The sequence below is a fragment of the Crocodylus porosus genome, unplaced genomic scaffold, assembly GCF_001723895.1.
Source record: "Crocodylus porosus isolate Cpor-Errol unplaced genomic scaffold, CroPor_comp1, whole genome shotgun sequence".
NCBI lineage: Eukaryota > Metazoa > Chordata > Crocodylia > Crocodylidae > Crocodylus > Crocodylus porosus.
The window spans coordinates 36333893-36361570 of NW_017728914.1; the positions used below are offsets into that span (position 1 = coordinate 36333893).

General features: G+C 41.1%; 1 protein-coding gene across 2 annotated transcripts in view; it reads right to left on the bottom strand.

Moving 5' to 3' along the window:
* Nucleotides 1–1491: 1491 nt before the first annotated feature.
* CLINT1 (clathrin interactor 1) overlaps nt 1492–27678 on the bottom strand; it is a 64522-nt gene continuing 38335 nt past the window's right edge. The window contains exons 5-12 of one of the 2 annotated variants that reach the window (XM_019535295.1): nt 27370–27534; nt 23924–24098; nt 17740–17983; nt 13922–14003; nt 9699–9776; nt 4759–5051; nt 3888–4092; nt 1492–3320 (exon numbers count right to left, since the gene is read on the bottom strand). In XM_019535295.1, the coding sequence (XP_019390840.1) occupies nt 2974–3320; nt 3888–4092; nt 4759–5051; nt 9699–9776; nt 13922–14003; nt 17740–17983; nt 23924–24098; nt 27370–27534 (1589 nt within the window). In that variant the 3' untranslated portion in view covers nt 1492–2973. Of the gene's footprint in view, nt 3321–3887; nt 4093–4758; nt 5052–9698; nt 9777–13921; nt 14004–17739; nt 17984–23923; nt 24099–27360; nt 27535–27678 lie in introns of both variants that reach the window. The other variant, XM_019535294.1, reaches the window with a different exon arrangement.

Consider the following 27678-nt stretch of genomic DNA (forward strand, 5'->3'; position numbering starts at 1 on the left):
TGGGAGAAGGCCGGTTCCATCCGTCAGCTTGGATGTGTCGCCCTAATGTTTCAATCTGTCTAAGCAGATCAGTTTTCTTGATTGAGTGGCCACAGACCACTCTTGCTATTCTTAAAGGAAATAAAGGAATCGCAACAGATGCATAGCAGGGATGGGGACTTGTTTTTTCTTTCTTTTTTTTTTTTTTAATAAAGTAATATTAAATACACCTTCCCACTAGCTGCCAAGATGCAGGTCAAAGGCAGCCCACACTGTGTTTATTAATCCTGGGAGTGCAATGTTCCCAGAACTGTTTTTCATTAAGCGAAGGCAAAACTCAACTCCCAGCGTCTTGCTTGCAGACTCTGAGCTAAACTGCCATCCTGTGGGGTCCTCTCTTCACAGCCATTATCTGGGCCAAAGTCTAGCAGAGAACTAAAACTGCCAGGCCTGAGCACCACTTTATTTTTTAGTTTGGTTATACTGGCATCACTCTGTTCTCCCTTGTAGAATTAAGGAAGATCCTTTAGGTTTTCTGCTGTTTTCTTAAAGAACAGCATCCCAATAGCGCGCTGATCAAGGTTACAAATCACTTGGGTATTTAGAGGGGCAGCAACCAGTATGCAGAAGGGATGAGGTCTGCGGAGGTCGTAGAGCAGGTCTTTTTTTGAAGACCCTGACCAAGATATGGCTTCGCTGGTGTCATTCCAGTCCCTTGGAAATGGAGACAATACTTGGCATGAAATGGGGAGTTACTCTGGTTCCTGTGATCCAGCATCAACAGCAGCCTAAAACCGGTGTCTTTATACTGAACGGGGAACCGGCCTGGCCCCACCATGACAGCCCCTGCGTGAGCTGGCTCGGCTCCTTCCGACGGGCGTTTTCGGATTGTGACGCATTGACAAGCTCGTCCGAGGGGTTTAGCGTTTCCTGGCTCCTGGAAGAATGGTGGCAATCTGCTCCCTACGTGCTCCAGGCCAGTTGGGATCTTGCCATCTGTTAAAACACCGGGTCCTGAAGAAGGTCGTTCCAACAAAGTTTAAAGGTCTCCAAATGGCGAGCCGGAGAAAAGGAGCTCTCTCCTACTCGGCCATTAAAGCCTGCCTTGATTACTTTGATGTAACAACACTTGAAAGCTCCTATTCTTTGAAACTAATTTAAACACATTGAATTGTTGAAAGATTAAAAACCGCAGTCAGCTAATTACACTCACTCTCATCTCTTATTCAGCAAATGAATCACTTTTCATTACCACTTAGCTGAAGTACATGAATTTCTGCCTAATTAGAAATGTTGTAGATGGAGCATTAGCAAGGCTGGAGCAGGTCAGGATATCTTGCCTGCTTCATTTTTAATTCCTAACAGTAGAGCCAGATAGGCAAGGCTGGAGATAAGAAGTCATTAAACAATTTTAAATTATTTATAAAAATTACTTTGCCCAAATTATAATTATTTTTTCCCCAAACGCTCTCATAAACGTCAAATGGAATGAAAGGAAAAATCAGCCCAACATTGATTTTAATGAACATTTTAATGTTATGTATAACAGAACATTATGAATACAATGGAAACAAAGTTTTATCAATTTAATAATAAAAAAGAGAAAGCCAATGTAAGAAAGGGGAGGCAATAAATTTCATACCTAGAGCATAGTGCTTATTCTCAGTAATATTCCCAGCTTGTGAGTGTAACAATGTCTTTGCATTCCAGATCCGAGAATCATGATTCATGTGAGAACTTAAATGCAGAATTACAGCAGGAAAACAAAATCTTGAGTTCATTTCCTTTAGTTTCATTGCCTTTATTTTCGTTAAATCAATAAAATCTTTGACTGCTACAGGTTTCCTTTGATAATATATATATTTTTTTTATATATATATATATATATATATATGTATTTTTAAACTCCTCTCTATTGGATTTCACAGAGCTGCTACTGCCTTATTTACACAAAAGAATCATTGAAGGTTGTATAAAATCTAAAATCCAACACCGCTGGATTAAGGATTTAGAGATTTACATTAACTTAAAAAGACAATGTCGTTACTGTGTTACTCTCTTTGTAAAAGATGCAAAAAAATAAACGCTTCTGTCTTTTGAATGCTGCTGACATTGTAAACCAGTGGCTCCGGAGAGATACGGGTGGTACGAAGCATGTTAGTTGCCACTGAGATCGAGCTGGGAAAGTGTACATATGCTGAAGTTTTGGAAAGGAAACCATACAGCAGCTCTTGATGAAGTCCCCCCTAGCTCTGCACTCGATACTAATTATAGCAATAGAGGTGTGAAAAGCCCCAAAATCTATCCATCACCAAATTGCTGAAAGGTTTTTACAATAAAAATTTGGATAATATAGCAGTGTTGCTGGAACATTAGCAAAAGTATATATACATTCCAGGTCCCTTTGAATTAGCCATAATCACATATGTAAGCCATTTTGGACAAAAATATATATTCTTATAAAAAACTGATCATAGTACTTGAATGAGACTTCAAATATGGACTCAGAGTGGTAGTAAAAGGAATGGATCCACTTATGACAAAGCAATTTAGGGGGTGCAAGGAGAGAAAAATCAAGCTCTTCCAAGGGGCAGAAAAGTATCAAATTAGATTCACACAGATTGACCCAACACCCGTTTCCCATCTGTGAGCAGGAGTCAGTGTTAAACCGGTTCTTCCCTCAAGGAAGGCATTGGATGCTGTTATTACAAAACCATGGCCTATTAACTGCGAAGCCATCCAATTGACTCGGAAGAACGCTTCGTCTCTGTGCAGTTTAACCGCTAGCTGTTTCAACATTTACAAAATAGCTTTTTGGTTCTTTTCTGTAGCTTTGATTTTAATTAATCAATAAAAGGAAGAGAAAAAAAATTAAGGTATTGATCAGTGTTTGCCAGCCACCCCTCCCTGGCTATGCTCGTACAGCTAAAAATCCTTCATTTGATTCGACTGAGTTTTGTTGTGGGGTTTTTTTTGTTGTTGTTTTTACAATCTTTATTTGCTAAAATTGGCAAAATTTGCAAAGGCATCTTGCTTGGGTTGCACAGTTCCAGGAGCCATAGCAGCGGTCATAGCTATATTGGGTACCCCCATACCCATTCCTGCTGCTGGAATCCCCATGCTGACATTCATCCCCATAATCCCCTGGTTCATCATCGGGGTGCTTCCTACGGAGGTCATACCCATTGTACCCGTCATCATGCCAGGCATCCCCATTCCCACGGAAACGGGGCCTCCCATGAGCGGGCTTGTTGGAGGTCGAACAGGCATCATGTTGGGCTGGGCGTTGAGGCTCACGGCTGCAAAGTTTTGAGTCATCACATTCATCGGTTGTTGCATATCTGCAGGAAGAGGAGATTGTAATTCTAGGCCATTTTAATCTCACAGTTAAACATCCTAAATTCCAGCCTCCTTTTAGGAGTGATGTAGCTGCATTGATTGCTAACCCACAGGAAATGGAAGTGTAAAAAAAGCCAAAACCCAGTGTGTGCTAGGCAATTAACCTATAAAGATGATGCAACTATTTTCCATCCCTTTTCCTTCTCAAGTGAAAGTTCAGGAAACTAACAGGTTGTTTTAAGTAGTACTTTACCCCTATCAGTATTGCCAGCTGACGATACTGCGCAGATGACCTAGAATTAAAACTTGGAAATGATGCAAGCCCCTACCACTACATTCGAGGCATCACAGGATTAAAAAACAGTCTGTGTCTTCATCTTCTGTACAGTTTAAAGGTAACAGTATTACCAATGGCAAAAGGCAGCATGGCAGATGCAACACGATTACAACTAAAATCCAATTCAAAATCAGAAAAATATACAACCTAGCAGTGTTCTTTCTTCAGGACATCTTACCACCAACACAACCTGTCTTAGAGGAAGGCGTTCATAAAAACAGTGCTCACTTACTCTGTTGCTGAATCATTGTGTTAAGTGATGGCTGCTGGGGTTTCGAAGGCTGCATACCCGGTACTAAATTGTCCAAACTGATATTTACACTGGGGTCTGACCATGTGGATGGCAGAGTTTTGCTGGCATTTTTCTGGACCATCTCTGTGCCTGGATTATAAAGGACGTTAGTCTTCTGCATCACAGCATTAACATTTTGCAAAGGCTGGAACAAAAGAAGAAAAAAAAAAAACGGGTTTTCAAAATGATGCTCATTCAGTCGCATTTAATGCTTTAAGAGGAAAACAGACAGTTTGATCCCGTCTCAGTAAAATCAAATCAAAAGATGCCTGCTTTGGCTTTTAACCTCTTCCGAGCTAAAGAAAGTCCCTAATTACAAAGCACCCTTCTCTTTCCAAGTACTTTCTCCCCATTAGCTGGTAACAGGCACTGGTTAGGACAGTACTTACAAACTGCCACAAGATCAGAGCTGCCTGCAGCAAGTCCTGTCCATTCGGTTCAGAGCTTTTTGAAACATAATTAAAGGTTCTTATATCTAATGCACACACTTTGGTTTTAAAAATGAACTGCTTTCCACCGGAGTACCTTTCCTGGCTTCTGGCTAGCAAGCTGATGAAGGCAAGGACTAGTCCTTTGAGACTGGGCAACTCAACAGGTTTCAAACATTTCAAGGCCAGTGGTTCAGGTTCAAACTTTTCCCTTTTTTTCTCCCGATCAAAAAAGACCGCTACAACAGAGTATGTCAGACACTGACCAGCAAGACGGTCCAGTGCCAAGGCTCTTTATTACAGGGGCTTGCCAAAAAAGCATTTCTGGCACATTTTCTTCATGCAGGACCTAGCCATTTGAGGACTGTACAGCAGCAGCATACCTGTGACCTTGACAAGGGTAGATTGATGCCCACCGCACTAGAGCTCATCATCGAGAAATTCATGCTTTGCGAGGAGGTCATGGTTGCCTGGGAGGGTCCCATCAAATCAAAAAGATCGGTAGGACTGGAAGCAGTTGGAGGCTGCCCAACAGCTGGCTGTGAGCTGCTGAAGAGCTCCACGGCCGGCTGTGCGGTGCCACTGAAGAGGTCTCCAGCTGAAGCACTGGGACACGGAGAGCCTTGGTTGAAGGCACTCCAGTCGCCAAATTCTCCGTTCCCACTTGTCGCTGTACCTGCGGGGGCAGACAGGAAGGAAGGAAAGTAAAAGACCTTGTGAAAGGCAAAGAACAAACGCCATAGTCTGTGAACTGAAACAAATACAAGCTGATCTGTGTCCATCCACATTAACATCTGAAGGTAGACTCTCCATCTGGACATCATTCCTTCTCATGAATATTCCAACAGTTTTAACAAGGTAGCACAGACAAAACCGGCATCTGATAACGTGCCACTTGTGGATCTACGACAAGCTGGACACAGGTTTCCTTTGCTTTCAGCTACACGACGGTGGAACGGACCGGAGGCTCTGGTCAAGATGGAGCCAGGACCTCCACAGACCTTATATCTCCTATAACCTACCTATGATCCCAGCTAATGGATACTATACAGCTGTCATTTTGTACCAGGCAAAGTTCACTGAAAACAGCTGCTAGTTCAAGGCTATTTGATTGCATAAAAATTCACTTTTTGCAGGGTACAGGGACACTAAGTAACACCCCAATAAAACCCAGGGCTTTGGAACAGATTATCAACAGATCCTCCCTGGGAACCAGGCAGGAAACCTTTTCCCTTTCCACCACAAGAAAGCACTAAGACCTTTCACATGTTCGTTATACGAAAACAGCAGAGACCGAACAGCCCATGCTTGGCAGTTTGGACATTCACCTGGGATGCAGGTTTTGGCCAGAACTTTCATCCTGGACCCAAGAAATTGTTTGCTGGTGAAAGCTGTCAAAAACAAATACGTTTCAATGCCATCATACCTTGTCAAAGATGTACAGCCATATAATTCATGACCAGCTCTACCCTTATCTTTCTCTGCCTGCCTGCTAACAGAGCTATAAAAAAAGTACCCGATTCTTGGAACAGGTGTCCTAATACCTAAATTAAGTCCAGATTGGGACAGGCCCCTGGAACCAAATGGAAGCAGCTACGTGAATGCATTTCCTGCACCACTTACAAGAAATATTGTTGGGTAACAGTTCATGGTGAAAACTCTTCGTAAGGAATCTGTAAAGTGCTCCTAGTCTTTGGGTGTCTTGACTCCCAGGGTCTCAGCCGCCAGGCCACAGTCAGCTTTTTGGTTGTGGGGCAGATGTTTTGGAGGTCCTAATTTCTGGCACATGAAATGCAGACAATGGCTTTGCTCACTACATGCATGTGTGGTTTAAAAGGAACATATCTGCCAAATGAGAGCTGTTACATTGTGCTGCAGCTTGCATCTCACCATGAAGTTGTCCCTCAGCTTCTAGTAACAAACAACATTACTGCAACAGGGAAAGAGCTCAGAACACAAATGAATGCATAAATCACATCTGTTCTCTGGCTTGTTCTCCATGTAAGCAAAGGAAATGGCTTAACCTGCATAAAGCCTCCACAGATGAAGCCGATACAAATTTTTAAGTTACCTGACCTATACACCTGGCTATAGTTACTGTAATCCACACACCTGGCAATTTCCTAGAGCTGTATTTTGTCTAGTCAAAGGCAACTGCAATAATATTTTACACCCCACATAAATACTTTCTAAGAACACCTGTGCACTCAAGCCTTGTTTTAATTATCGCTACCTCTACTAGCATATTAAAATTTAAACAGTGGAAAACAGAGGGGCAGGAGGAAAGCAGTAAGTTCGTTTACAAAGCGCCAGCACTACCAGCAATTTTACTGCAAGAAGTGGGCTAATACTCATTAGCTCAGGGCCTTACTAAAACATCTGCTTTGATCTCCCTTACAAAAGGGACTGTATTGGAGTATTTCAATTAGTACCGTGTATTAAAAATTTAAACCCACTTTAAGTATTCCTGATGGATAAGTAAACGCTGAATGTGCTGATTCTCTGTGTACTCAATGCACAGGTCTGAACACACAATAATGGAAGTGGGGGTAAGAGGAAGAAGGTTTTGCCCCTTTCTGTAGAACTTCATAAAAGATGATTAATCAAAGAGAAAGGGATTTCTAGAGGGGCTTATACTGTTCAAGAATGATTAATCATTTCACAAGATGCCTGGTCCCTTGCATAACGACGATCAGAAAAGATTAATCATGTTAATGCAGATAAAGGACTGTATCATTTTAGGCTGTACTAATACGCAAATTATTTGCATAGTAGGCGGCTTTATTTTGCCAAAGAACTTTGTTTTGAGCAAGTATCACTGTAAGGAAGCCCATAAAGTAGGGCAGTGCTATTCTAAACTGTCAACTGAAACACGAAAAATCTATGTTAACTAAAAGGTGCTCTGCCATTTTCTAACATAGCACACACTGCAGAAAGTTTGCAGATGCTAATGCTGACCTAGACAAATTGGAGGATTGAAGCAAAAGAAATCTCCTGAGGTTCAATAAGAAGTGCAAAGTCCTGCACTTAGGTGGGAACAATCCTGTGCACCGGTGCAGGCTGGGGCTGACTGGCTGGGCAGCAGCTCTGCAGAAAAGGACCTGGGGGTTGCAGTGGACAACTCTATTCTTCCCCTCTATTCAGCACCGGGAAGGCCACATCTGGAGTCCTGTGTCCAGTTTTGGGCCCCCCACTACAGAAAGGATGTGGACACGTTGGAGAGAGTCCAGTGGAGGACAATGAAAATGGTTTGGGGGACATGACTGGTGAAGAGAGGCTGAGGGAACTGGGCTGATTTAGTCTGCAGAAGAGAAGACTGAAGGAGATTGAATAGCAGCCTTCACCTCCCTGCTGGGGAGCTGGACTGCTCTCTGTGGGGGCAGATGACAGGACAAGGAGCAATGGGCTCAAGTTGCAGCAAGGGAAGCTGAGTTTGGGTATTAGGAAAAATCTCTTTCACGAGGAGGGTGGTGAAGCACTGGAACAGGTTACCCAGAGAGGTGGTGGACTCTCCATCCTTGGAGGTTTTTAAGACCCAGGTAGACAAAGCCTTGGCTGAGATGATGTAGTTGGGCCTGGTCCTGCTTGGAGCAGGGGCTTGAACTAGATGTGACCTCCTGAAGTCCCTTTTAACCCTCCTTTTCTATGATGCTATGAATTCACAGGCAGGCTGGGTGATGATCAACCACAGAACTGCTTTTATTAGTTTTAGAACTGTCAGATTTAAATATTACTAGTGCAGAATTCCTCATTTTCTCAATAGCATTTTATCTCAGTAAGATTTGTAAGAACAGGCTCACTTGTTTTTTCCTTGTTACCCTGTATTTTTTTTTTTTGGCCAGCTAGAAGCATTGGATATGTGGTATCAATTGGTTGCTGGAAGCAAAGCAATTCAGAAATGGCTGAGCCACGAGAAGAGGATGCTAAGAGGAAGAATAAAAATTCCCACTGCTCTTTGCTGAGACATCTTTAAGAGTTTAAAGAAAGCTGTTCCTTCCTCCTCCTGCACTCTGGTACTCTTCTCAACAGCTCCTCTTCCTTCTTGGCATGACTCTCTTTCTGAACCTTGTAAACAACTGCCAGACTATACAAGGACACTGCTCAGCTTCAGTGAAAGTTGTATGTTCTCATCTGTCGGCTGAACTCATTGGGGTTGTCTCAGAACACAAAGGGCATAAAATGTAGGCCCCCAAATGGATGCATAACCCCCACTGCACCCTGAAGCTTTGGAAAGTATTCCCCAACACACATCTGCCAAGACCGTTATGCCCTTGTCTCTCCATTCAATCCATTTCAAAGGTTTTGTTAATCTAGGGAGACAGGCGGGATCTGGGGGATCTCTTTAGGGACTGTCATTTGTCTGGCACAGGTGGGCTGCTATTCCTCATTGCATGTGATCCTACTTTCATAGGCAGATTGCTTCCGGGGGTGGGAAGTTCTCCTAAGGTTGAGTTCCAACCTCCTAGTAAGCAGAGCCACTGCTTAGGTTGAGATTTTGGTGGGATCTAATATCAGGACTCCCAACATCCCGAAATCCTCATGGATATTCAAAGAGCCTCCCAGTGTGGTTCTCTTTCCTGTTCCAAAGCCCTTAAGACGTGCAAAACCTAGAACGGGCCCCTGCCACAAGTCTGCTGATTATCCTCACGCTGTGAGGAAGGTCCTTCAAGCCACGTTTTGGCCTGTGATTATAGCTAACCTAATGTACTCTTTTTTGGAGCTGGGCTATCATCAAGTGTTTTACTGAAATATTGCTGTTCCACCAAAGCAATAATTTTTTTTAATGCTTGCATCTATCAGAGAAGCAGCTTGTAAACTGTTGGCTGGACTGATTAGGAGGGGGCCAGCTGCCTTTTCTGAGGAGGAAGAGGTTGTCAAATAACCTTGAACAGCAGAAACATTATTATGAACAATAATAGTCAGAATAGTTCTATTAGCAACAGCCAAAGCATCTCCAGTCACTTAGGAAACGCAAATACTGTCAAGCCTGGAGTACTCATCATACCATTAAGCCTCCTATTAAAAACAACTTCTTGTTCCCATTTCCAAATATCATAAAAATGCAAAGTGCTTTTACAGTGTGTAGGTTTTCCTTCTGTTTTGTAAATGTTTTTTCACCCAACAGGCTAACCCAATCTGTTGAGTATTTTGCATACTTTTTACTAACTTCATTTTCCACCCTAAAAGACCCCTGCCCTTTCTTGTGATGGCTTAAAACAGAACTAAGTCCAGATTTCGAATCTGTCTAATTGAAACTAATTTCACTACAATGAAAGCTATGGGAAGCGCCCACAGCACCTTCTCGTCAGCAGTCTTCTCCTACCTTGTGACGAGGGGAAGCTTGCTGAGGCAGCAGCAGAGCTGAAGTCGGCAAATCCCCCAAATGGGTCAGTCGATCCACCTGGAATGGGGCAAAAATCAAAGTGCCGTTATAGGATCTGGGAGAAGTGTCCACCCAGCCACTCCATGAGGGATTTCACTGTACTCCAAAACCTCTGCATTTAGTACTGATCTGTCAATACAACAGATAGGTCTGTGCCATCTTTCTGGTTTTATCATCATTACTGCGAGTCTGGGATGACAAATTTAATTATTTCCACATATACTGAAGATCTAGTTGTTCTAGATGGGACCTCCTGAGATCCCTTCCAACCCTCATTTTCTCCGATTCTATGATCTAGCATGTTTTCTGGTTGTGTCATATATATCTCCTAAATATCCACGTTTAGGTTGGATATTAGGAAAGACTCAGAGATTTATAAGACCCAGGTAGACAAAGCCTTGGCTGGGATGCTGTAGTTGGGGCTGGTCCTGCTTGGAGCAGGGGGTTGGACTAGATGCGACCCCCTGAGGTCCCTTCCAGCCTGAATTTTCTCTGGTTCTCTGGGGAGTCATCAATGAACACAACTTACTTTCTTAGTTCTTCCTAAATTAATTTGCAGAGATTGAAAGATATGAAATGATGTAGCACTGTTCTAGTTCAGCAGAAATATTAATAGGAACTTATTAAATTAAAACTTCAGAGGCAGAAATATGTAAAAACCCATATTACATCTAGAAGATTCCACTTATTATGCCACTGACCATGAAAAATTCAGCCTTCTTATATTTAGTTTTTGTGTTACTTAAAGCATGAATGATTCGGCAATGATCCTGGATTCAAGATTTCAAGGGCAGAGCTTGCACTGGTGTTCATTTTTTATAGTTTGCTTCCTTTCTAAAGCATGCACGACAGAAGTCCAAACCCACACATTTGCAAGCTACCAAATAAATTATTAAGTCTTGAATACAGGATTGTAACTGTTTTTCATTAAAGCATATTAAACCAAGCTACAAAAAGGAAGGCACTTTAAAAGCTATGAATGGGACAACAAATGAGATAGCAGGATGGTTTTCTTGCCAAATGCAAATTTGCTTTCCAGTCTTGTCTTCTTATCCCTTTCTCCCTATAGTTTTTAACCGGCCATTCTAGTGACCTGAGAATACCAAAGAGTTGACCTTATTTTGTTTGTCCTTAAAGATTTCACCTCTGAACACTTGCACCCTTCAGAGCAGCAGCAGTTCAATTATTGTGCTTTTAGTGTTATACATGCATTATACAGGTTACATCACAGCTGCTTAGCCTGCAGTGCTTAGAAACTAGCCAGGTGGGACTGGAACATCTGTGCTGCACTCAAACACCACCAGGGACAGCTTCCAACATCTGGTGCCATTTCTGAATTGTCTTATCGCTGCAAGACATTCTGCCCCATCTGCTACTCTCAACTGGGTTAATTAAACTAGAACCATCTCCTTTTTAATAAATGGCTAGCAGTAATAAAAGGAACAATTCCATTTCTAATGCATGTGTACCTGTATTTCTTTTTAATGTTATTTTATTGTAGACAATATCAGGGAGGCATGACTGTTTTTCAAAAAAGAAATGGCCTCTATCTGCAGATTGTGTATGATTTAATAAAAAGCAGCAAACAGAAAGCAAGAACAGCACTTCTGAATTCCCAGGAAAGGGTTGTTCCATTGTCATTCCCATGCTGCCTTTTTTTAAGAAGTTAAGATATTTCAGTGATAGGATGATGCAAACCTCAACAGTTATGGTATACTTTGCATTGATGATGTTTATCCAACGTATTTTTTAAACCGGTTGTATACAAATGTAAAGAAATGTCATACTGAATAGTAGCACAAAGGTGGATGGGAGGTAGCTAAATAGCAAAAGCTGGAAACTCAAATGGTCAAGTTTACCAGCTGAGTCTACTGCAAAGTAAATATTTTTATGGGAATCTTATTTGCTCCTTGTTAAAAAAGGGGTGAATTACTGATTTCTCTGCCTTTTTTTGCACACGGAATAGACAACAGGGGTTTCCTGCTCTCTGTTATGCCAAACCGTGTCCCCGACAGAAATACTTCTCTTCCAGGCCTACAGTGAAATCTCAGCCACAAAGGTTGTTATACAAGATGTTAACAGGGCTGAAGGTCCAAGAGACTGATGTTAAACTTACACCTAACCTCAAATCTAAAGAGGTTTTTTGGGGGTTTTTGGGAGAGGAGGGGGAGTGGGAGGGGTGCTGATTATATTCCGTGTTTGTGTTAATTCTCAGCCTTGGCAGCTTGTGCTCACTCGGTTTCATTTTCAAATTGAACATTTCACTCGAGGAAAGAAACAAAACCTGTGCTCACGGCAATAGCAGCAGTCCCCAGAGGGTGAAATCACTAGGCTAGAGGTAAAAGACAGTCTCTCCAGTCATCCTAAACAGAAGTAAGACTGGCTAGGTGCCACACAGATACAGCACCTTTCTGCTGGCATCACTTCTCTAAGCAAGTCTGCCTTTTCAGCCAGGCTGGAACTTGTACAGGTTTAGCCATTTGTAAGTCTTGAACCTCAGCACTGCTTCTCACTTGAGCAAGTTTTGCTGTATCTTCCCATGTTTCAAAAATTAAGCATTTGCAGCATCTACTATGCTGCAACAACACATGCAGATGAGTAAATCTCTCTATAGATCTTTGAACTCGTGGTATTTTTCTGCCAATTTCTTTACAGGAAGATCAAAGCCTCCTTGCAACCCCTTCACTGTACTTTGCTTGACAAAGGGACTGTCCCCACACCCTGTGCTGCAAGGAGCATACTGGTCATCAGAAGTGACCTGCATGTGAAGGACAGTGCTAATCCTCACAATATGAGCTAGTTTCAAGGATTCCCAGGTGAGATCTGTTGCTATAAATGAACTCTTTCCATCTGTCTTCTCAGGTCAGTACAGAGGTTATTTACAATGACTAGCAATTAATGCACCTCTTAGCACTGTTCTGAAATGCTGCTGTGAAAAAAGGGGGGGAGGGAAATAGCTTTACCCAGCAGAGAAAGAAAATGAGAAGCTCAGAGATGTGGAAACGGGGAAGAATACAAGAGCTCCATTTGTTTGAAATGCAAGGAAGGGTGGCTTCTCTTCCACCCAGGAGAGCACACGAACACCAACAGACTCTCCCTAAGCCTGAAGAAGGGTGTTTGTGCTGGGAAGCCTGCAAAGAACACATTTTCCAACTATTTAATTGGTCTAATAAAAGATACACATTTACCCAAAGCACCTTGTCTAGCTTAAAATGAGACATCCTGCTTAGTTTATTTTTTTTTTAGCAACTAGAAAGGCTTTAAAAGCCTAGCCAGTTTCCCTTTCCTCCAAGCGATCTTGATACCAGTGAGGGGAAAAGTTGCATCGAGATACTTCTCCAGTTAATGTTTCTCCAGTTGCTCCAGTAAAAATGCCAAACATGCATGAAAGAGTCCCTTTAATATTGTATGCTGGCCCCAACTGCAATAGTTGATAGCAAAGATCAGTAAGCATGATAGCAAGTCTATGGAATGACGCTGGTATTTTTCTTTTAAATCAGTTCTAAATTGTACTTGTCTTTCCCAGGCACTGAAATTAAGGGCTGCCTGAAAGAATAACTGTAGTCTGACTGTTTAACATCAGTTAAAGCAGTAATATACAAGCACCATGGATTTAAATTCCAGTTCATATTTAAAGAGTAAAGGGCCATCATTTTTTGAACAGAAATTAAAACAGAACAATATTTGCTTTTCACTATTAAGGTTGGGGTTATCCAAGGGTCACGGTGGCACAAGATAAAAGAAGTGAGTTTGCTTTTGCCATATACAGTACATGTGGCTTGTGAATGGAAGTCATCCGTTTCTATAGCTGCCTATTCCCCTAACTTGTAACATGAGAAATATTTAAACCTGACTGGATTGTTCTTGCTTTTAGAATTAATTATAAATAACTCTGCATTATAGCCCATGCAGTTCCTGACAGACTGATTTAGTGGTTAACCTTTGAAATGCAAAGGTTATTAGTTCTATAATATGGTATTTTGCATCCCATTATATAAAACCATATGTAGCGCTACATTTTTAGGATACTTGCCACATTTCTTAGATTCTCATTTTCTATCTATTCTCCTTTATTTTTTACATTATTAAACCACACACTTGTCCACAGTCATCACACATACTTATTGTATGAGCCAGTGAAAGAAAACAAAAAGGCAGCTTACCCGCTGAGACTGGCTGGCTGGCACCATCAAACAGCAGATCTACTAGGTCATTAGATGACTTGCTGCCAGAGGGTACGGAAGCCTAAAAAAAACAAAACAATTTATCAGCTTCTTTTTAAAAACCACCACTGAAGAGTCCCCTGTAGTCCAGATGCAAGGAACAAATGCAAGAAGTTTGTGAAAGGAAGCCCAAACTGAAAGGAAATGGCATTTGTTTGAGGATAAGAGAATGGTCCCTTTGGGAAAGGAAGATCACTGGTGAAACACCACTTGGTATTCATAACTTCCTTTGTCTTGGTTTGGACCAGGAAAAGGGTCACCCCCTTTGCTGCTGCTGGGTAGCTGTCTGTGCTGAACAAGAAGTGAGAAGACGTGAGAACTGGGGCAAAGTCCAGGAATGACCGGTAATTTTCTGATGTCCCAACTATGGCATAAAATGCCCGAACAGATACAGATGAAGATAACCAGTTTGCTCTGCTTTAATAGAATCAGTTTCAGAGAATGTGAACTTAAAGATGGGCTGAAGAAACCATCTGGATGCTACAGAAAAACAGATGCCAACTGAGCTTATATAAAAGTCAGTTTAAGATTTGTCTGATTACCATACACAGAGTGGAAATCTTTATGTAGATACTTACCCTGGGATTAAAAGAAAAAAAAAATTGTCAGAATAATGATTCTGCTTTGAAAAAAGTCTGGAAAAAAGCAGCTCCACAGTGATTTACAGCTGGAGTGAAATAATTATCCTGATAGTGTTATACCAGAACAAGCCACCAGGTAATGGGAAAAAGTTGTTTCAGGAGCTGAGAGATGAATTGTTTTGTGAAGCTTCTCAGAAAAGGCTGCGTACAGACAAGCAGTCACATTAGAGTTAATTATGAGAGACGGGGACTTAGGATGCATCAGCTGTTCTGAGGCAACTATTCATGTGCTCACTATTATCCAGTGGTAAGTGACAGCTGAACTGGGGCAACTTGCCCCTGAATGGAAGAAAGCTAAGGTGCCCTAGTTCAGCTTTCAGCTACCATGAGGTCACTACAGGAACATGAACAGTGACCGTACATCAGCTCTTCCCACGGTGCCCAGCCTACCTATTCACTTTAGAAGCGAAAGTGTGTCCATAAGCTACAACTTGTATTGGTAAGTGCAACTTTACTGTGACTAAGGCCAGATCTATGCTGCCTCCAAGTCAAGCCTGGGACCACTGCTAGGGATGGCACTCCAAATCTAAATTTCTAGGCTTCAGCTCAGCTAACATAGCTAGCTTAGAGCCCCCTACCAAGGGGTGCACTCAAGGCAGAGTAGTGCTGGGGTCACTCTATGCTAAACCATTTGGACTTTAGCATATGCCAGCTATAAGTAAGTGTTTAGGGAGTGTTTCTCAGCAGCAAAGCAAGCACTGAAGAACCCTGCCTTGGCAGGCAAAGGAGACAGCAAAAGGAGGATATGGAGGCCAGCCTTATAGCATGGCAGCTAAATGCATCAGGAAATGTACACTTCTCACAATGAGTCCTGATGTTAAGCAATTGTTCTCTTGAAAAGCAAGTCCTTTTCTCAGTTAACTAATACTAAAGGCAGCTGGAAACTGCAAAATACAATTTGTGGCTAGAAAATACCAATAGGTCAAAATGGTTTGTGGTAGAAGGGTCTGTTCCAACAAATCTCCCAAAAAGAAAAAAAAACTTGAAAAATGCTTTGAAAATTGTTGACCCAGTGACAGACAGACTCAGATTTCCACAAACAAGCTTCCGAGCAGGAATGTCACTGGTTCTTTCTTCGAGTCATCGCACTTCCATACATTAGTTCCAAACACTGACTCTGAGCCAGAAATCAAGCTTGAAAGGTATCGCTTTCAGGATGAGGAGGCATAAGCTAATATGAACTAGAAGAAATCTCTTTTGATATTACATTCAGCAGCAATCCTTCCGAATCTAGGAAAAAAAGGAATTCCAGATGGAAGAACTGGACAAACAGTAAAGGAAACATGTGCACCTGCTACCTGCTGTCATTTTAAGGAGCAGCACCTTGTAGACCACCTACACTCAAAAAGGAGCATACATTTTTCTCAACTTTTTTCTGGCTACGTGATTGCAACAACCGTCTAAAGAAGGGGCACGCCTAGAAGACAGCTTCCATGCCTATAGCTGTTGAGCGATTTTGATTAGTAGCAAAACAGCACTAATTGAGGATGGCTGAATTTCCAGGTATGATACTGAAACCCTGGGGGGCTTAGTCTCTTGTCTGATAAATGGACAGCACAGAGGCTCAGCTGGTCAGACCATTTTCAAGGAGTCTTTGATATGCCAGACCTAAATGGATACTACAATGTCCGCTTCTTATCTGTGCATAACTGCTTCAAATAAAAGAAGAGTGCAGACTAAGTTCATGATGCAAAAAAGTTCTACTTTGCAAATCATTGGCAAATTAAAACTGATGTGTTGGTAGTGTTGGAGATACATCATAGCTGTGATAGCTTAGGAAATATGCAAAAGGAAAGGATTTTTCTCGGTGATATCGGTCATTGGACCAGCTGTATGATTTTGCATGCAAAAGCTTGCCCAAGTCTGTTCCTTGCCACTGACGATGTGTTGCCAGTGTTGGAGAGATGTAGCCATGATGGTCCAAGAGGAAGAATGTGCTGCATGAGAAAACTTGTCTAGGTCTACCTCAACTGCGCAGCTGGTCCAACACAATGTCACCAACAAAAATCCTTGCCTCTCTCAATGTGTTTGAGAGGTGTTTCCCATTTTCCAAGAGATGACAGGAGCTTCTCTAAATTTTCAATGCTTTGTGCTGCATGTAAAATGAATCTTAAGGTTCAAAGAATGTGGACTGACCATAGGCAGTGGATTGAAAGAGCCTAGCAGGCCCATAATTATGAGGAAAGAAAAGTCAGGAAGAGAACAGAGGAGGCATTTAAAGAAAAAACGAACAAAAACAGGTTAGGATGAGACCCAGGGAATCTAGGATGGTTACAGACTTCCTCCATTCTACATGGACAGTTATGTTCAAACACTGTTGTGAAGCATGCGTTTTAGCCAAGTCACGGTTTCCCTTGTGTATGGACAGAAAAAAGGTCCCCCTGAAACAGAAGCCATGCAGGTGAACCACATATATTCTAATAGTTATTCCTGTAGTGGACATAGGCCTGTAATTGAGCACTGACCCTAGACAGAGATCTCTAGTAGCTAATAGCAGAAACTGTACAGAGAGGTTGTAATGAGCTGTCTCATCGTTGCAAACACACAATATGGTTACCAGGCAGGAGCAAGGAAAGGAAAAAGCAAAAACAAAAACAAGCTACTATTAGTATTTTTTCTTCTTAATTTCCAAGTTGTTTGGACATCTTTAATTCAGCCATGTGTTAAGTAAAATCATGCTTATGTATTTTAAGAGTGTTGGTTAAATTACTTGTAGCTGAACATTTTAAACAAAATTGCTAAGTAGTACTGTATAGCAAACCAATGTTTGAAAGCTATAATGCACACACCTGGGAATTAAAAACACAGGCATCTTTTGATACCATAAAGAACTGCAGAAGAAAAGTTTTTGGAGAAAGATAAAAAAAAGTGCAGCTTTCTTGCATAAAAACAGAAACTGCCCACCCAGAGTGGGTGTAGAGAAGGCACTGTGCTACCTGATAAGACATTTCAGCATTCTTGAAAATCCCTCCATTAGATTTCTAGGAAAACTCCTGGGATTGCTCTGTAACCTAGCCAAGTACAGAACTTTCCTGTTCTTAAAAATAAAAATCCTGGTTTCAGAGCTGGGGAGGGAGCAGATTCCAAGGCTCGGTTGTTCCCGTGCTGCTGTCTCACCTTTCCTGTAGTCTGTGGGGTATGAGCTGCAGCATTCTGATCTGGACTTGCTTTGTCCCCAGTATAATGTGCTGCTGCTCCTAGGTCAATGGTTTTGGAAGGATTTGCTGTGCGCTTGTGTCTGGTGGTGGTGGTCTCTGTAGCCTGTGTAATATGAATATGTTTGGTTGTCACAGTCTCCTCTTCATCTTTGAATTCACCTTTGGGAGATTTACCTCTTCTTGATTTTTCCTCATCGCTGTCACTAGAAAAGGGATAGAGCAAAATAATATTAATAATAATAACCATATATATTATTCTATTTTCAAAGATCCAAAGCCTACAAATCAATGGGGATGTTTCTATTTACTTCAATGAACAGTGGGATCAGACCAAGAACTGTAATGATAAGAGGAATACAGCTTTTATATTTGAGGAAAGTGGTACTGCACCCTTATACAGCACACTAGAAAGCATTATGTAGCATTACCGTCATTGTAGAGATGAGGTAATAGAGAGCAAGTCATTTTGTCAAAAGGTCATGTGAGAAGCGAGTGGGAGGGATAAGAAGAGGGCCCACTGATTTTGTGGCTCCTACAGCTACTGCACAACAGCTACCACAAATCACAGTCAATGAAAGTTCAGAGACTCTGTACAGCGTGTGGCACAACAGGCACACAGCCTGCAGTTATAAGGGTACTGAGAAAAAGTTAAGCAGGGAAGCTTTAAACATTGATGCTGCATATACATGAAGAGATCAATAAAGTAAGGGCATTAGCCTTAAGATTTTAAACACACCAGTTCTACTCCTAACCCATTCCCCACCAAGATAAATGGGCTTCTATTATTTTCTTTAAAGTGTTTGTGGAAAAATCTGTTACTCAGCTTTAATAAAGTAGTTTCACAGTATTATGCAAAGCTGTTATTCATTTCCCAGCACAGAAGACAAATTTATTCTTATAACTAAAAGCACGTAAGTGTCAATTTTAGTTGGAAAAAAAATTTTTGTTCATCGCAGTGTAATAATTTGTTTAAATCTCTGACCATTAAATTCTCTATTCTTGTATCTTAAGCTTTTTTTCCTTCTCACAAACAAGTAGTAATTAATTTTTGGAGCAGGTGTGTTGCATTTCATCATCAGGATTAGGGCTGGAAGGGACCTCAGAAGATTATCGAGGCAAGCCCCCGCCACCCCAGGGGCAGGAAGTCAGCTGGGGTCAAAGGGTCCCAGCAAAATAAAATGTCCAAATGTCTCTGAAAGGAGTCCAGAGTAGGTGCTTGCATCACCTCTGGAACAGTCTTTTCCAGGCCTTGGGGGTTCGGACAGTAAAGTCGTTTTTCCTTATGTCCAGCCTGAAATGGTCTTAGAGGAGTTTGTGATTGTTTGACCTTGTCATCCCTTGGGGTGCTCTGGTGAACAGGCATTCCCCCAAATCCTGATGTACCTTTGTTCTCTGATAACCAGGGCAAGCTTGGGGGAAATACTTAGTACATCTCCTTGGGGGGTGGCTCAGTTCATTCATATCAGTTAGTATAAGTGCCCAACACTTCACTTGCTTCTCCAAAAGAAGTTTAGTGATGAATGAAGCCCAATCTGTAGACTCATAAATATCATTAGCCAGACAAAACTTAGGAAAGCACAGTGAAATATTCTCAGGTACCTTGGCCAATGAACCTCAACCCTGACATGTAGCAACGGTCACGTATTCCAGCTCTGGCCCTGTAAATACAGACTGGAAAGAGTGCTGTGTAGGAATGAGTGAATAGAATGAGACTTAATTTCAATGTTTAAATCTCCAGAGATTACTGGCTTATTTAGTGGTCCTCAAAAGTTTGGGGCTGATAGCTTACTCCCAGGCCTTAATATTTCTCAAAAAAATCCCAGGCACCTTTACTAAAAGGTTACTGGAAGAGGCAGTGTCCCAGTTTAATCTGCGGACTGCTTACCATGGCCTCAACCAGTCCAGAACCTAGCACATTAGTACAGCAAATCAAGTAGCTTCTGCTTCCTTCTACTGAGGCTAGGTGCAGACATTCATAGATTTCATAGACATTCGGGCTGGAAGGGACCTCGGGAGATCATCAAGTCCAGCCCCCTGCCCAAAGGGCAGGAAGTCAGCTGGGGTCATAGGATCCCAGCAAGATAAGCATCCAATTTACTCCTGAAGGTGTTCAGTGTAGGTGCTTGAACCACCTCCGATGGCAGGCTGTTCCAGACCTTGGGGGCTTGGACAGTAAAGAAAGAAATTCAAAAAGCCTGAGGCAGAAATGATCTAAGTTACATGGATTTCTGTAAGCAGCACAGTTTAGACTGGTAGCAAACAGAAGACATTTGTCCTTGGGGGACAAGGGGATGAAAGGGGGAGATGGGGGGGACGGAGAGAGGCAAATTTTCTACCAGGTTCTGCCATTTTTAACACCACTCTGTGTGTTCTGGTCTGTTACTGGTACAGACCAGTTTCTGATCACTTATACCAATAAAAGTATACTGAATATACATGGCCTTAGACTACAAGTCTTTTGGCCAAAGACAGGTTCTCACTGAGTGTGTGTAAACTACTAAGAAGAGCTAAGCACTATCACAGTACAATTACTGTTAGCCACATCGAGGCAGTCCTCAGCAGCCAATGTACATGCTTTGCAGACAACCCTTCAGCAACCTACACAGCATCTTTGCTGCTGCACTTCCCAGAAATTCAAGATCTATAAAGCAAACTGGGGCTTGAGTGCTAACCTGCTTGTGAAAGTCCTTGACACTGGAGAAGTCGCTTATAAATGGATGCATGTATTGTATTTCTGTACTGCTTCAAACCTAAAGTCTCAGATCTCTTTGGATTTTTCTCTAATAGATAAATGTGACCATAATGTTTCATTGTTAATGTTCCATTTAATTGTGTTTATTATGTAAGGAATAAATTCCTAACAACATAGCAACTCTCACATGAAGCAGTGCAAAGTGAAAGCCGAGAAGTTTAGCTAGTAATGTACTAGATCATTAACAGTGTCTTATGAGGGAAATATGTACATACAACAACCAGGGTAGGAGTTCTGGCCCTTTGGTCTCTCTTACTGCTTCCATACCTGACCTTCCCCTAAAGCAGTAAAACAGGCCCTTTGATTCTAGAGAAGGCAGTTTGAGACATAATGCCTAAACACAGCCAGCCTGCAAGAAGGGATCATCACTCCTTTAACCGTGGTCATCTTTCACAACGATGGTATGGTCTTTAAGACGCCAAAATGCTATATTTTGCTGCCAGCTCTCGTTGGCTTCTAGGACATTTGAAAAAAGTAAGACTGGCCAGAGTTCCAAAATTTCCAATTGATATTAAGAGTAGGATGTATTTCACTGAAGCACTGATAGACCTACAATGAACCTGTAAAATACTGCTTCAGCACCCAAGACTGGGACCAGAGTAAAAATAGTACAAGGCTAGGATTGTTAACTTAAGACTGTGGGGAGGGGGCAGATGATTCCAAGGGACATAAAAAGAGATTAAAGGCATTTATTCCCCAGTGCCCCCTTTTTGGATTGCCTTCTTCTCTTTTACCATTTCAGTTCTAATGGGCCATGACATGCTATAAAGCCCTGTCCTCCTTTATCTCCTGTTAACCTGTTTGTGTGCCCACAGCCTGAGTTTGCAGTTGGATGCACACAAGCAGCTAACACAGAGCAGGTGGCACATTACAAGTCCCCGCCCTTTACCTTGCAAAAGTGTTTGCATACCCTACCTTGTCCACAGCTATAATGGGCTTCAGTGTCATGCCACTCTAAAAACTGGCTCTAAAATGACACAGTGAGATTGCATATTATGTATCAATGGATGCTAACAAGCAAACAACGAAATTCTAACTGCCAACTCCACAAGCTGGACCTGGAACCTAAGAGCCAAGCTGGGATGTTCTGGTCCACGTAATCAATAAGATTCAGCTATTTTCATTCTGTTCACCTTCCTAAACATGAATCAATTCTGTTCTCATGCTCCAACAATTCTTGAAGCATGTGAACAAAAATAAAAAAACAGCTTCTTTCAAATGAGTCAAAATCCAAGCAGATCTGTGAGGTGAGGTGAGGTAATGCCACTTACATAGTCACTTTGCATTCACAGCCAAAGAGTGCATTAATACAACACTACTGCACCATGACAGACGGCAAATAGAGTGTGGAGGATGTTTAAGTGAATTCATTTAGGTTATTTCCAAGAATCTGAAATGGTAGAAGGATTTGGACTTCATATTTAATGTTCAGGCATGTGCATTTTAAGCCATGCATTATTACTAAAATCCAATCTCTGCCACTTACCACTTAAACCTTGAACAGTATTTATATAGAACTTTTTCTCCACAGTATTCAATTAACATAAAATAAGCAATGAGAAAAAATGGCTCTACAATAGCTAGGGGAGTAAATAATTAGATATTATATAATTAATATGCATTACATTGAGATTCCTACGGACAATTTGGGATCAGATCCATAGATTTCACTCTTTTGGCAAACAGAAAAACAGGCTACTCTACATACATACTACTGAGGCAGAAGGGTGTTTCTGGAGTACATTTTGGATTGCATTAAATATGGCATGCTGGTAAAGTCTGGGTTACTTCCCATCCTAGTATTCACCTTTGCTTCCTAGAAAAAGATTTTTTGCGCAAAGTTTTCCTTTTACCTGTTATTCACAACTTCTGAGGTTATTGCTTAACATAGGCTCTTATGTTCTTTACAGAATAAAACACTGTCATCTTACTGGAGTCAGAGGGAAAAAAGCAACAAAGGGTGTAATAAGAGACATGACAGATCAGATATTATATCTGAGAACTGGTTAGTGTGCAAGAAAAGAAATTAAACACTGGTGGAAAAGTCTGCAATGAAAAGCTAAGAAACTCACAAGTTTCAGCAAGAGATTAGAAAGCAGAGAGAGGGGATCATCTGAGATAAAGGTCCTTCTAGGTGCAGGCGGGAGCATGAGAAAGATGCACAATGGCAGAGATGACAAAGGGAATATCAAGCTAAATACCTATTTATTGTTTGTTCTCTATTTGCACTACAACCAGGGAACTTTATGGATGGTTTTGTTTAGTTGCTTTGGAAAGATAAGCACAAAAGCTCAAATCAAGGTACCTTTGTTAACTTTGAACTTGTTTACATTTCTTCTGATCCCATCTCTTTGTAGTCTATTGCTAATAAGTTCTAAGAGAGAATCCTGATGTGTGCACAGACAACCACTTCCATGATTTATTAATATCTTAGTGAGAAGGCCGTACTGCCCTGTTCTGAGAAGTGCCGCCATTTGTATTACTTTAGTTTCCCTGCTAAATTGCTTTGTGTTTCTACCTTTCTTTTTTGGACATACTGTTATGGAAAAAACGCTAACAAAATGTCAGTGCAACATGTATTAGAATTCCTATAAATTTTAAGCTGCTTCCCAAAAGGGAATTATTTCAATATAGTTAAGCACTTTCTCTGTAGCAATTTCAGATTCTGTTAAGTATGGGTTTGATCTCCAGATAATAAAAATTCAATGCACCTGTTGAAGTGTGCCACATTTAGACTTCTTACTGCAGGCAAGACATCTAAGTTTTCTTTCTTTACTGCAGAGGATTTAATGGCCAGATGAACAAGTGGATGTCATTCTATAGAAGGCTTAGCTGACAATGAATGTATTTGTTTCAAGTATCAAAACAAGTTGGCTACACTCTGTTCTTCCTAAGGTCTGCTCACTACAGAATCACAGTAAATACTGTGGGAGGAGACAGGGAGGCAAGGAACTGTGGGAACATAGGTGGCTTCGGGCAGTTTATTTCTAATTCCTCAGCAGCCAGGAGCTCTCAGTACCTAGGACTAGAGAAAAGTGCCTCAAGGCTGCTGCAATGATGCCACACGTCCACTGCACTAGCAGACAACGTAGCGTTTTGGCCTTGCTGCCTACTTTGCCCACGGCCCCCCCCCCACCATAAAGGGCTCCTTGAAGCAGTTATATGGACTTTATGCTGCCCAAAGAGCCCCCTTGTTCTCTTGGGCAGCGTCTGCCAGCTACGTAGCCCCTTTAGGCCAGCAAACTAATATAAAAGGAGTCAGAATTTGCTAGCTCAAACATGGTTCCCGTCAAGGAGGAGGTGTGTGGCAAAAAACAGCAGACAGCTAATAAGGAATCATGAAGAGCAGTTACACAGAACAGATTCAGTCTGGTAAATCAGCAGCAAATACCTGCATCTTTCTGGAGAATCTTCTCTATCTTTCCTCCGGAACTTGCTGATTGTGTCATCGATTGTGCTTCCAATTTTGTCACTCAGTTCACCCAGTTTGTCACTGAATGGAAAAGGACTCTTTTTATCCCATTCTTCATCCCATTTCGACTTGGGCTCAGAATCATACCTTTCACCTATATAACACATTAAGACAAGAAACACTAAAGATGACCGCAAAAATGCCTGCAGCATTTCTAGAGTTTCTCTCTCGCAGAAGGATGGCTACAAGTTTTCAAAGCAAACTGAAAGCTCCCACAGTGCTGAATCAACACTATTACAGCACGGCACAGCATGTAATGCCAATCATTAAGTGGCAGGAATGCAGATTCAAAAGCTTTTGTTTATGACAACCACACCACCTTAATGCAGTGCACAGCACAGCACATCAGGATACTGCTCGACCCTGCTGGAGAAGGAGCGTAAGAGAGGGAAACGACTCTGGCTGTATAAGCAACTTCTCAGAAATGGAATGTGCCACTTCTATAATGGTCACTTAATGCACAATACTCCATTCCCAGCCAAGCTGCCGTGCTAAGAGGTAAATCAAAGATGTTATACATTTTAAAACCTCATGAATAAGGGCACGGTACCAAACAGAGACAAGTGTAAAAAACATATGGTAATATTCCTAGCATCCATTATTGGTGAAAAACCCCTCTAGCATCCATTACTGTACCTCAAAGCAAGATTTAGAAACTATTAAGTGAAGGAACTTAACTTCTCAGCAGCCAGTCTGCATTCTTTAATTACTTTACAGAACAGTAGCATCAAGAAGTCAAGAAGTTTTTAGCAAAAATAAATTTGCTTTTGAATATCCAGTATCTAGAATTCCTCCTGGCTGCCGGTTATTTTACAAGGAGTGATGAGGTTTGCTTGAAACCACCCACAAATATTTTGCATACACTCACCCAAGGTATAGATTACATACAAAATTTGAGATGTACACTAAAAAAGGTAAAAACAAAAAGCCCACCCCCCCACCAAATCATGCCCTACCACCAACATGTATTTGAATCCTTGCATTGTTGGAATCATAAAATTGAATCCTTATTTCCTAATCTTTCTAAATTTGTGCCCTTAAGTAAGGGGCTTGAACACAAACTCAAGCTCTAAAGTTACTTGATTTTCAATGGGCTGGTATTTGGCAGCCCTGAAAAATCTTTAGGTGGTTAAATATGCATTAAGGTGCCTGAATTTAGGTATCTACATTTGAAAATTGTGATCATCATAGTTATGACTTAAAGTAATGCACAAAAATTAAAGATAAGCAGCTGGCCAATATCCAGTTTTACTGCCCAACCTCAGTAAAATGGAGCAAGAAAGCAACCAGCAAGAATGGCAAATTAGCTTCTTAAAATTATTTTACTTTTTGTCTCAAAACACTAAAGTATTTAGAAACTCAAACAGAAATGTTATCAGGCAGCTAAAAAAACCCTGAGGCTTGGGCTCATTTAAAACCTTTTAAAAAAATAAAATAAATGGTGAATGGATTCTAACAATTCAAAATGGTCCAAAAGAATCAGAATTATGCCCAAATTAACAACAAATTAAGAGTGGCATATGCAAAAATGAAAAAACACAATACTACAGTAGAAAAAGTTTATGAAATCCAGAATTATTCAAGAGAAAAAAATGCTTTATGTAAAATCAGAAAACTAGTAGAGCAATTCAGTCTGAACAATCAGAACCTGGAAAACAGACAACCTCAGTTCAAAAAATATGATCAAATGGCTGAACACTTCGGCCCAGCTGCCTGATCTTTTTAGATGCATACAACATGGAGAACCGTTCTTTAAAAATAGCCTAGGTATCTACAAGAAGTGAAGTAATCAAGTTACAACGAGCTCTCCATCAGAAAAAGCAGAAAAAGTGCTAGGAAGCACATTAGAGTAACTCATTTTTGTGGGAGAATTAAAAGGACATTTTTGGCTTCCATCAAACTGGTAGTTGTTTAAATATAGATTGTATTTGGTGGGTTTCCTTGTATGCCATAAACACTTAAAAAAAAATTCTGACGGCAGTTTAAAAACCTTGCCTAATAGAACCAACTGTGGTCTGAAGCAATGAAAAAAAAACAGAAAAAACTCCCACATCTGCTTTTTTTTTAAAAAAAAGGAATTTCCAACATGAATTCTGTCCATGTTTCAGAACTTATTTAGCATGTTACCTGACGCAGCACAATATTTCACTGATAAAAAAAGAACTCTCATAATGTATTTTTGGAAACGGGGGGCGGGGGAGGAAACAAAACACAAAAACAATATTAAAACCATTTTCTCTAAATATGCTACAAGATGCCAAATTTTTCCTTTTACCATTTAAGGTGACTGTTCACCTCTAATTTAAAGCCTTGAGTGCAAAGACTTATTTCAGGCTGAAACTGCATTTTCATTGGTACAGCAAGCTGATAGGAATGCTGGTGAATGAAGTGATGCTAATTAATGCCCTTCTGGTATATTTTATATGAGATGACACTGGAATTTGAGAATGTAGAGCATACAAAAAAATAATTCTTCCTTTGGTCACCACAGAAGGTCAGAATTTAGCAGAGAATGAGCCAGCTCTGAAATGGAGAAGACACCTAGTGAAACTGGCCACTGCATTTGCATCTTGAATATTCTCAAGGCAAAAGGATCACCAGAGCCCTCTCTGTGGGAACCCAATTTACTACTCAATGAAAAATAATCTTAATCTCTAGCTTTATCAAAGGGAATATGGAAGGGAAGGCAGACTTTCTGAAGGACCACTGATTGTTCAAAGGCATTGTGCTGGACTGCTCCAGAGGTGCCAACAGGCTTCAAGCTCAGATCCTTAGCTTTACTGGAACAGGGACTAGGTGCATGAAGGGAGCTGCTTGATTAGCCTCAAAGAAAGGAATTGCCTTACTCTGTTCATAAGCAATCATCTACTCAAGGTTCAAAAAGATATACTGCAAGCCACAGAGAGAATGGTGTCCTACTTTACATCCAAATAGAAAAAAGGTCATATGCCACTGATCACAAAAGCTGTGATCCTGAACACATCACACACGCAATAACTTCCCAAAGAATTCAGTGTAGCAAGTTAAGCATAGCTATGGTCACACTGTATTCAGTAAAATTACTCCCATGCTTAGAATTATCCATATGTGCAAGTGTGGGCAGAAATGGGACCTCTAGGATTTATAATATCCAACTTCATTTTTCACAGCAGGATAAAAGTGGATGCCCTCTACACTCCATGTGCGCAAGTTTCCTTTTGGATCTGGCCCCAAGCATCCAGAAAGGATTCTCTCAGTAAGTAGTAAAATCCATTGGCTTTTATTTACCTTTTGCTGTACAGCCATGAGGTTAGAAAAAAGAAGAAAAGAAAATTACTGGATGTTGGTTGCCCTCCATGTCTGACTAAATACTCAACTGTACTCACTGTATCGGAACCCTCCAACACTGTCTGAAGAAACCCCAATGTATTTGTCTTTGTTTTTCTTTGCTTTCTTCCTTTCTTCACGGAGCCTGTCATCGTCCTGGGCAAATTCTACCATTTCTTTCACTTTTTGACGTATATTAATACCTTGGTCTTTGCCATTCTCGTCTGTATACAAAGGGAAGGGGAAGGAGAAGGAGAAGGGGAAAAAATCAGAAGCAGCAAGTTACTACCAAAAGCATTAGATGAGGGAACATTTAAAATGGCAAAGTGAACAACTGAGAAAAGGTCCATTGCATCTGTCAAAAACCT